Source organism: Mirounga leonina, unplaced genomic scaffold (genome assembly GCF_011800145.1).
Source record: "Mirounga leonina isolate KUSES-001 unplaced genomic scaffold, KU_Mleo_1.0 Mir_129, whole genome shotgun sequence".
NCBI classification, from domain to species: domain Eukaryota; kingdom Metazoa; phylum Chordata; class Mammalia; order Carnivora; family Phocidae; genus Mirounga; species Mirounga leonina.
In genome coordinates this window covers 77531300-77540254 of record NW_023270323.1, presented here as the reverse complement: position 1 = coordinate 77540254, position 8955 = coordinate 77531300, and the positions used below count along the sequence as shown (strand labels likewise).

Below are 8955 nucleotides of genomic sequence, written 5' to 3'. Positions count from 1 at the left end.
AGGACCCCCCGAGACATGCATGTCGCCCAGGGGAGCCGGTCTGGCGAGGCACCTGCGAGGGGAGAAGGAACGTTGCTGGAGCCCCCACGGGAAACGAGGAGAACGCTCCCCAGGTCCACGTGGAGTGGGTGCTCTTCCCAGCTCCCTTTTGGAACTGACGAAATCTGATAGGGTTGGAACGGAGGGAGGAGGGCAGGGCTGTCGGGCAAGTTCAACCGGGGAAATCACACAGCGGTCCCGGTGGTTAAGTGTGCTAAGAGGTGACTGACCAGATGATTGAAATACGTTTGTACTAAAAATATTTTTAAAGCACTCATCTTGATTTATACCCGAAAGAAAATACCGCAGAGGAGAATGAGTTTTTAACTCGAGTAGCACTTATGCCTGATCTAACTAAATTAGCTCCTTTGAACTGCTGGTTTTGCTCTATGCCTGTAATAAAAATAACAATAATGTGCACTTAGAGGGTGTTTTTTCCTCTAGAAGCACAGGACTTCCGCGGTGAACAATTCCCCTCATCTGTGCAGACCAGCGGGGTGAGGGGCGAGGGAAGAGGGAAGAGGGGGAGGGGGCGGGCACGAGTTTCCCAGCAGCTGATCACGTTTGGTAAAATCAGCAAATTTCAAATACACGAGAAAGTGGATTTCAGGGTGCTCTGAGAAGCCTAGAGACAGATGGGCCAGAAGTCAGGTCTTTCCCTCTGTCTGGAGCAGAGTTATGTCCCCCAGTGTGGTGGTATTTGGAGGCAGGGCCTTTGGGAGGTGACTAGGTCAGGAGGTCATGCGAGTGGGCCCCCCACCCCGGGATGGGATCTGTGCCCTTGTAAGAGAGGGAGAGACACCAGAGCCCCCTTTCTCTGCCTGGAGGGATGGCTCCCAGTCTCTGTCCTGCGCTGACACGAGGGCCTGAGGATACAGCCCCTCTTGACTGGCGAGCATCACCCTTTCTGGGTTGTCCATCGGGAAGTAGCATGGGTCAAAGGAAGGGATTTGCCCAACACCAAGCTGCCGGAAGTTCCCATGGCCCCTCTCCCGGCACCCCCATACACCCTGCCCACGTCTTTAGGTGACTCCTTAGCTTACACTCCCCGGCCCCTCTGTCCTGGCTAACCCATTTCTACCCACCTGTTCAAATGAAGCTCATTCACGATCACCTCCTCCAAGAAGCCCACCCTGACCACCCACATCCTCAGGCAGTGGCAACCCCCATCCTCCCACAGCCCCCACTCCCCACCCCGACTGCATGTTGTCACTGTCTTTGTGCATGTCAGCTTCCCCCACTGGAGGGTAAGCTGTCCGGGGCAGAGCCTGCAAATTACCCTACTGTGTCCGGGCATCCAGCACAGAACAGACTCAGGGTGGGGCTCGATGCTCGCCACCAGCAGGCCCGGCCCCATCACAGGCTCTGGGAACAGATGGGAACAGACCGTTCCCTGAGCCTGAAATTGTAGTCAGTGGCTCACTATAGCTCACAGCCCAGCCTCCAATTCAAGAATCCCACTATCCCAACTTGGGAAAACACATCCCATCCCAACACAGGTATCAGAGTCCAGCCCTAAAATCACAGCCAGGGCCATTTCTGGAGTGAGTCCTGTGTGCCACCCATGGGCCAGCTCTTTGCCTGAGTCCCCTCCCTCAGCCTTATGTGACGAGCATCCTCACCCCATTTCACAGAGGAATAAACTGAGGCTCCTGGAGGGACCTGCCCAGGGCCCCGTGGCTAGCAAGGGGCAGGGCAGGGCTGGGACTGGATCCCATGTCTGTCTGAGTCTAAAGCCAGAGGTTCTCACCTAGAGTCTGGACCACCATGAAGGCAGCTGGGTCAGTGGGGAGAGAGGGATGGGCCCGCGGCCAGAGAGAGCCAGAGATTGTCCATTGTTCTGGAACTGGGGTCCCAGGACCAGAGCCTTCCCTACAGCAGTTCTCACTCACTTACGCAGCAGTAAGCTTTTCTTTCTTTCCGTATTTGGCATTTTGCTTCATGTTGGGACTATTTTCATTGCAGGCGACAGCATCCCAGGCTGAGAGCAAGCACGGACACAGGCACAGAGGTGTGGACTGGCGTGAGGCATTTACGCAGCCCTAAATAACTCAGGGCAGGGTCTGCCATGCGGTTGGCAGGGAAGAGCATGGTGGCCCAAGTCTGCAGCGGTGAGCTGGGGCACAGTTCCGAAGGCCCCAGATCTCATCCTACAAGCAAGAGGGGGTCACTGTGGGGTCCTGAGACAGAGGGGGGCCTGGCCCTTTCGCCCGTTAGAAAGCGCATGCTGGAGGCCAGCAGGCAGACTGGTGGGTGCTTCTGTGCCTTTACTGTTTGAATTATGAGCTGGTGCTTCTTCTCTCCACGAAGTCACCATGTCACCCCCACCGCAACCCCCTGAGAGGCCAAACCCGGACTCCGTGCCTTCCCTTGGCCCTGTGAGGCTTCCTACCCTCAGGCAGCCTCTGTCCTGCCCTCCTTACTCAGTTGGGTGAGACAGAAAACCCAGGTGAAGACAAGCCAGACCAAGACATGAAAGGACATTCGCTTTCCTCACGGAAAACCACGCAGGCCCCAGAAAGCCAGGGAGCTCACAGGCAGCAATTCTAAGACTTCCCAGATGAATAATACATGAATAATCATGTGATTTTGCCTTTTTAAAGTGCTTAATCTAAGGGCTTTAGGCCCTTTGAAAATCATGAATTTGATTTCAGGGAACATTCCCTAAACACCTCCTCTCTACGCTGGGCATGGGTAGTTCCAGAACCCCGGGCTTCCAGGAAGGAACCACGGGGTGCATGGGTGCCTCGCTCTGAGGGGAAGGACGAGGGCTCGGGGAAAGGGCTCTTGCACAGGCCCAGTTGGTGTGGCGGACAGACGAGGGACAGTGTTTCTCTCCAGGGTCAAAGCAGGAAGGGTCATGACTCCTAGGGAACACCAAAGGTGGTAGATGAGGGAGGGGCCCCTGGACAGGAGCCGTGGCCCAGGGAGGTGAGCACGGCCACCTTCAGAACCACGGCCAGGCAGGCAGGAAGGAAGGAGAAATGGCCTGGCCTCTCTGGGCCCGCCCTCCAGACTCTGGCTGGTGCCTCCCACTGGCTGAACCCCACAGCAAGTCTGAGGCCAGCCTGGGTGAGCACATGCCCAGAGGGCGGCCTTCGGGGCCGGCGCAGGGCCGGGAAGGGCGGTGTGGGGGCAGGGCCTGGGGGCGCCAACCAGGCCTGGCCTGCACCCTTTCTGGGGCACTCAGAAGTACAAGGACCGCATGTGGTCATGACACCACTCAGGATGCAGATGTATTTCCTACTGTCTTTTTACAGCTGCACCAGCTATAGGGGGGTGAGCTGTGTCCCCCCAAATTCATATGTTGAAGCCCTAACCCCCAATACCTCGGAATGTGACTGTTGGAGGGAGAGTCTCTCAAGAGGTGACTAAGTGACCGTGAGGTCATCTGGGTGCGCCCTGAGCCAGGATGGCAGGTGCCCTTGGAAGAGGAGATCAGGACACGGACATGCACAGAGAATGACCGCGTGAGGACACGGAGGGAAGCCGGTGGTCCTCATGCCAAGGAGAGAGGCCTCGGAGGGAACCAACCTGCCCTTGCCTTGGTCTCGGGCTTCCAGCCTCCAGAACGGGAGAGAACAACTGTCTGCTGTGTCAGGCCCCGCCCGGGGTTCTTTGTTAATGGCAGTCCAGCAAACGAAGACAGAGGGACTCACCACAGGGAGCACAGCCAGGAAGCGGGGATCTGGGATCCCAGCCTCGTCTCCCAGCCTCCAGAACCTGCAAGCCTCCCCTGCCACGGGGCCGAGGGGCATCCGGGCTGAGCCAGCGATGCCCCCAGCCCCCGCACGTGACCGGACGGTTACAAGTGGCACTGAGAGGCGCCCACCACCGCCACGGCCTGTGTTTGGGGCCTGATGTACTTACTTCCTGCCAGACCCCGAGGTCTCATTCCCGAGATGCTCTAAGAGGTGTCTATTAGGAACGACGTCTAATCCCGCTCACGGTGTAGGTAATGCTAAGCAGACGCCCCTTGTTTCATGGGGAAGGGAGGGCGACAGCAGCTTCTAATCCCCTAGATCAGAATTCTGGTGATTGGGGGACGCTGGCCCAGGAGTCACCCTGATGGTTCCTCTCTAAACCCACCGTGGCCCTCTCCTGGGGAACTAAGGTCTCTTCAGGGCTTCATGGCCCAAAACAGGTGGCAGAGAGAATGACACAGGGATCCAAGTTGGGGGCACAGATCCCTTGTCCACCGTGACCCAAGTCAGAAGTACTCTGGCCCAACACTTGAATGCAAGGTGCTTTTTCCCCCCTTTCCTATTCCACGGTGTTTATTCATTTCCCAGGGCTGCCCTAACAAAGTGCCACCCCCTGAGGGCCTTCAACGACAGGACCTTATCACCCTGCAGCCCTCGCGGCTGGAGGTTCTGGATCATGGCTTCCGCGGGCTGTGGGAGCATCGGCTCCAGGCCTCCCTCCGAAGTGCTGGGTTTGCTGCCGTCTCTGGCCTTCTTCCTGGGCCTGGACACCTCCGCCTTCATCTGCATGGGGCGCACTCCCTGTGCATGTCTGTCTCCGGCCCCAAACTTCCCCTTTTCATAAGGACACCAATCACGCTGGAGCAGGACCCACCCTAATGGCCTCCCTTTCACCTGAACACCTGAAAAGACCCTGTCTCCAAATAAGGTCACATTCTGAGGTCTTGGGGGTTAGGTCTCCGGCACATGAGTTAGCGGGGGACACATCTGAATCCACGACACAGGGTAATACACACACACAGAAGTATGTGAAACAGAAGCGTCCAGCTTCACAGCGGTTCTAACCCATGGGACCTCCTCCAACGTCAAGAAGGAGAACATGGTAGGCCCCCGGGCGCCCCTCGGCCCTTCCTGATGGTAAGCCCCAGAGGTCACCAGGATCCTGACACTGGTGTCATGGTGGCCTTGCTGGGCTGGGTAGTGTGCCCCATTGCACGTCCAAACCCAGAGCCCATCTTGGCCTGTTAGCCGAACATCACATAAACGGAATCATACCCTGGAGTCTGCCTTCTTCCACGTAACACCATATTCATAAGGCTGACCCCTTATGACCCCCTGCCAGAGGGTCCTACGGTGCGGACACAGCGGTGCTTGCATCCGTTCCACCGTGTGGACACAGCACCGTCCCCTCTGGCTGTCCCCATGGGGGCCTCTGCAGACAGGCTGCCGGGAACGGCCTGCACGTCCTGACAGCTGGCCCTGACTCAAAGCGAATTGCAGGCAGAACGGAAAAGAACATCCAGAAGAAGTTGGACTTCTGTTCTCAAGAGCACGGCTCCCAGTGTCCCCCGGAGGGCTGGCCATTTCTGGACGTCAGCCCTGTGCCACACATTTAGCAACTTTACTGAGCATCGTCTCCTCCCCACCCTGAAAGGTGCCGTCCAGGTGCCCCCCTTCACAGGTGAGATGCTTCACAGGTGACAGGTGAAGGGGCCAGGCGACCTGTCCAAGGTCACACACACATCTGAGACTGGAACTCTGGCCTGTTCACCGCTAAACCCTGTGCGTGTTTAAATGTGAAGGAAAGGCAAGCCAGGGAACAGGAGAAGTTTTCAAATCTAACAGCCTCATTCCAGGGGCGAACTGAGCAGACAGTCACAAGGGGCAGCGCGGGACAGGCTGGCTCTAAACCGGCGAGATCACTTAATCCTCCCCAGCCTGGATCCCTCCCTCTAGTAGCTCCTGGATGTCAGGGAAGGCCGTGTTCTGACTCCAACAAGCTGTCTCGGATGTGTTAAAACCGCAGGGCGATTTAAATGTGTTCTGTGTTTCACGACTTATAGATGAGGGCCCTGAGAAAGCCTGGTCAGACAGCAACGCGAGCACATGTTAACGGAGCAGCAGCGATGCGCGTTACTGCTGGTCTGCTTAGCAAGTGGACCACTCCTCTCTCTCCTGGAAACCTCTGAGCAGCTGCTCTCACCAGAGAAATCTCAGAGACTTCATTCCTGGAGAGAAGGTGGGCTTTGTTCCCTGCCTTCCTGACCTCTGTCATGCAGTCATTTCAGATCTGCGCAACCACGGGGAATCCGAAACAGAATCCGAAATGGAATCCAAAACGGAATCCTCCCGAGATGCGTCTTCAGCTCAAGCCGTTAGCACCCCACGCCTGCCCCTGTCCCTGCGGGCCTCCCCTTCTCAATGACCAAGGCTCTGGTGGCTTCCGACCCAGAATGACCCACGGCCAGCACTCTTGGGGTTACAAAGCCCATTCGCAGCGAGGGGACACGCAGGGCCATCCCAGGGGAGAGGAAGGGGGCTTGGCTCTGTTTTACCTGAGGAGAAAATGGGGTGCTACGCCAAGCACCCCGGGCACAGTGGGAACAGCAGGGCCAGAGCTGGGGCCCCGCCTTGCCCTGCTCCCTCACTCGTCCCAGGGTTCCAGGCACAGGACCGGGGACATCCCAGCTTCCAGTCTGCATGGGGGAGCGGTGTGATGGAGAGGGAATTCAATGAAACAGTGAGGTTAGTAACAGTAATAACCGGCCATGACGGGTAGACTTGTGTCCTCTCAAAAACTATAGGTTGATCCGTTCCTTGCTGCTGTGGTCTCTGGGCCGCCGGGGTCGGTGAAGGATCTCAAGATGGCTGCGCGAAAACTTGCTCTAAAATCCATTGACTGGGTAGCTTTTGGGGAGATCATACCCCGAAACCAGAAGGCCATTGCTAACTCCCTGAAATCCTGGAATGAGACCCTTACCTCCAGGTTGGCTACTCTCCCTGAGAAACCACCTGCTATCGACTGGGCTTACTACAAGGCCAATGTGGCGAAGGCTGGTTTGGTAGATGACTTTGAGAAGAAGTTTAATGCCCTGAAGGTTCCTGTGCCAGAGGATAAATATACTGTTCAGGTGGATGCTGAAGAAAAAGAAGTTGTGAAAAGTTGTGCCGAGTTTTTGTCTCTCTCAAAGGCCAGGATTGAGGAATATGAAAAAGAGCTGGAGAAGATGCGGAACATAATTCCATTTGATCAGATGACCATTGAGGACCTGAATGAAGTCTTTCCAGAAACCAAATAAGACAAGAAGAAGTATCCCTATTGGCCTCACAAGCCAATTGAGAATTTATAAACTTGAGTTGGGGAGAAAGCTCTGGCCCTCGTATTGTAAATGCTGGACATTAAAAATAATGATATGGTAAAAAAAAAAAAAAAACTATAGGTTGAAGTCCTAACCCCTGAGACCTCAGAACATGACCTTATTTAGAACTGGCCATTGTAGGAGTAATTAATTAAGCTGAGGTCATACTGGAGCAGGGGGACCTTCATTCAATATGACTGGTGTCCTTACAAAAAGGGGACATTTGGACAGAGACAGGTACACAGGGAGAACGCCATGTGGAGAGGAAGGTGGAGAAGGGGGAGACGCTTCTACAAGTCCTTGAGCACCAAGGATACCAGCAAACCCCCAGGAACCAGGAGAGGCCCGGGGCAGGCTGTCCCTCAGAGCCTCCGAAGGACGCAGCCCTGCCGACACCTCGATTCTGAGCTTCTGGCCCCAAAACTGCAAGAGATTACATTCCCAGTGTTTGAGCCCCCCGTCTGTGTACGTTGGTCCAGCAGCCCCGGGAAACCGAGGCACGGCCCCTCGCTCAGCAGGGATGTGCGAGAGCTTTAGGCTGGGCTGCAAACGTCGGCCACCTTAACCGGGTACTGTCACAGCATGGCAGAAGTACGAAGCCTTGTGGGAATAACCGCCAACTCGGGAGCGCCAGTTACTTCCGGGCCGGGGGAGGGGGATGGGCACCAGCAACATCACGTCTCCCATTTTGGAAAGAAATCTAAAACCGTAAATAGCGTCAGTGGGGGGGGGGGGGGGGGTCCATGGATGCTTTTTAGTTATTTTCTGAATTTTTCTGCATGTTTTCAGTATTTTAAAAATCTTCTTAATTGGTTCTGATATGTGGGACGGACACTTAAAAATCCAAGAATTTGGACTAAACCCTGAGAAAATCTCCACACGTCTCCTGGTACTCGTTTCTGTCACTCTGTCGCCAAGGGTTGCTCCGTCCCTCCGTCCAGGTGGTCCAGCCGCCAGGTCGCCCTCCGCTGCCCATCAACCCACTCACACGGCCCCCTTCCTGCCCTCGCCCTCCTGGCGGGCGGGCGTCTGAGTCCTAGATTTCCCTTAGAGCAACACCCTATGGATGATGCAGTCCCGAGGGTCCGAGGACACATGATGCCGCTTCATGGGGTTTGGTGATCTATGGGACATAATCTACGGGACAGCCAGTTATGATCCGTGACCAGTGTCAACTTTTCCAATGGATAAAGGTGTCTGGCCTACCTCATCAAGGTCGTCAAGGGGCAAGATCAAGGTTGGAGGCCCTGCCCCAGCCCCAACTCTCCCAAAAGGGGTTGGGGTACTGAATACTGAGCCCCACCTTGGGCCCCCTTTCCATGTGTTGTCTATTTACCCTCAACCCCACCTCCTTCCACCAGGTGATAAAGTGGCCCCTTACTGCCTGTCCTCTGCCTCTGGAACACCTCTGATCCTCTGGCCCCACTCCCCTTCCCCCCCCCCCATCTGCCTGGCTACACCTCAAAGACTCAGCTCAGGCACCACCTCCTCCAGGAAGCCTACCTGTGGGACTCCAGACCCCTCCCCTCTAGGACAGTGCCTACACATTGCCTACCCTGTGGGAGACAAGCAGAGAATAAACCCAGGTGGTGTCTGTCTCCCCCACTAGCCTATGAGTGCCCTAAGGGCCATGGCCATGTCTTACTCATCACACACGAGGCTCGGTGCAAAGCAGACCTGCAGGGAATGATGAATGAGCCAAGTGACTTGTCCAACGTCACCCCTGCTCCACCTGAGCAGACGTCCTGACTGTCTGCATTCAAGGTCCAGCCTTGTGTTAACTGCAGGGGCAACAGGCAGAGGGGGGAGGTTGCCAGCAATCAGCCTCGAAAACCGGAAAACAAGCCGGCCTC

The 8955-nt window shown here is 56.0% G+C and overlaps 1 protein-coding gene across 1 annotated transcript; it reads left to right on the top strand.

The window, feature by feature from the left end:
• The first annotated feature begins 6558 nt into the window (after positions 1-6558).
• LOC118010299 (ATP synthase subunit d, mitochondrial-like) lies at positions 6559-7157 on the top strand. The gene has a single exon (XM_035004446.1). The coding sequence runs from the start codon at positions 6608-6610 to the stop codon at positions 7040-7042; it is 435 nt and encodes a 144-aa protein (XP_034860337.1). The 5' UTR covers positions 6559-6607; the 3' UTR covers positions 7043-7157.
• Positions 7158-8955: the final 1798 nt, after the last annotated feature.

Excerpts from the sequence above, each read along its gene's own strand:
- LOC118010299 (XM_035004446.1), top strand. The coding sequence starts at position 6,608 with ATGGCTGCGCGAAAACTTGCTCTAAAATCCATTGACTGGGTAGCTTTT.